Source organism: Antrostomus carolinensis, unplaced genomic scaffold (assembly GCF_000700745.2).
Source record: "Antrostomus carolinensis isolate BGI_N321 unplaced genomic scaffold, ASM70074v2 scaffold10827, whole genome shotgun sequence".
Classification (NCBI taxonomy): domain Eukaryota; kingdom Metazoa; phylum Chordata; class Aves; order Caprimulgiformes; family Caprimulgidae; genus Antrostomus; species Antrostomus carolinensis.
In genome coordinates this window covers 14,364-15,074 of record NW_010329479.1, presented here as the reverse complement: position 1 = coordinate 15,074, position 711 = coordinate 14,364, and the positions used below count along the sequence as shown (strand labels likewise).

The following is a 711-nucleotide window of genomic DNA, read 5'->3' as shown; positions in this document are numbered from 1 at the left end:
ATTCTGCCCCTCTGCTCCGCTCTTGTAAGACAGGGAAATAGTAGAAAGTCATTGGTTGCCAAGATAAAACGCTGGAGCTCCATTTTGACAAAAAAGAGCATGTTGTAGTGCAGATTCTGACAGGTCCTTCAGATACTTTAGCGGACGTGTTGCTTCATGAAGGAGTTCCAGAGAATTAAAAGCTGTGTTTCAGTAGGAGTGATGGAAAAAGATACGGAATTAAGGCTTGTGTAATCAGAGGGATGAAATCCATGGAAACCTGAGGACGTTGTACACCCCAGAAATTCTGAAAGTACCTGCCATAAAGTTACAGCTCTGAATAGCGTCTGAAATTTTTTATTATTAAAACAATAGAGTCATATTCACATATGGCGTTGATTCTTAAACCATGCTGATTTTACCACAGAAATTTGATAGGAATAAATTGAGGCATTTTAATGTCTTGATATATGGAATAACTTTATCTGATGCAATATTTCTTCAAACATTAGGCTGAAGCATCTTGATAGTGAAGTTGAGTGTCCTTTGAGTTTCTGTTTTAGCTTCTCTGCATGAGTTTTTGTTTTGTTCTTTCTTTTTAAGACAAAAGCTAAAGAGAAAAAAGAAGAAAAGGCTGGAGAACGTGATGATACGATACCTCCAGAATACAGGTTGACGCCGGAGTTGGTAAGTTTCTCATCCTTCCGTTGCTTTGTAAATAGGACACTGCAT

General features: G+C 38.0%; 1 protein-coding gene across 1 annotated transcript in view; it reads left to right on the top strand.

Moving 5' to 3' along the window:
• Positions 1-586: 586 nt before the first annotated feature.
• CAST (calpastatin) overlaps positions 587-711 on the top strand; it is a gene marked incomplete at both ends in the record, with an annotated part of 13,038 nt that continues 12,913 nt past the window's right edge. Inside the window, one exon of the mRNA XM_010172574.1 lies at positions 587-666. Within this exon, the coding sequence (XP_010170876.1) occupies positions 587-666 (80 nt within the window). The remainder of the gene's footprint in view (positions 667-711) is intronic.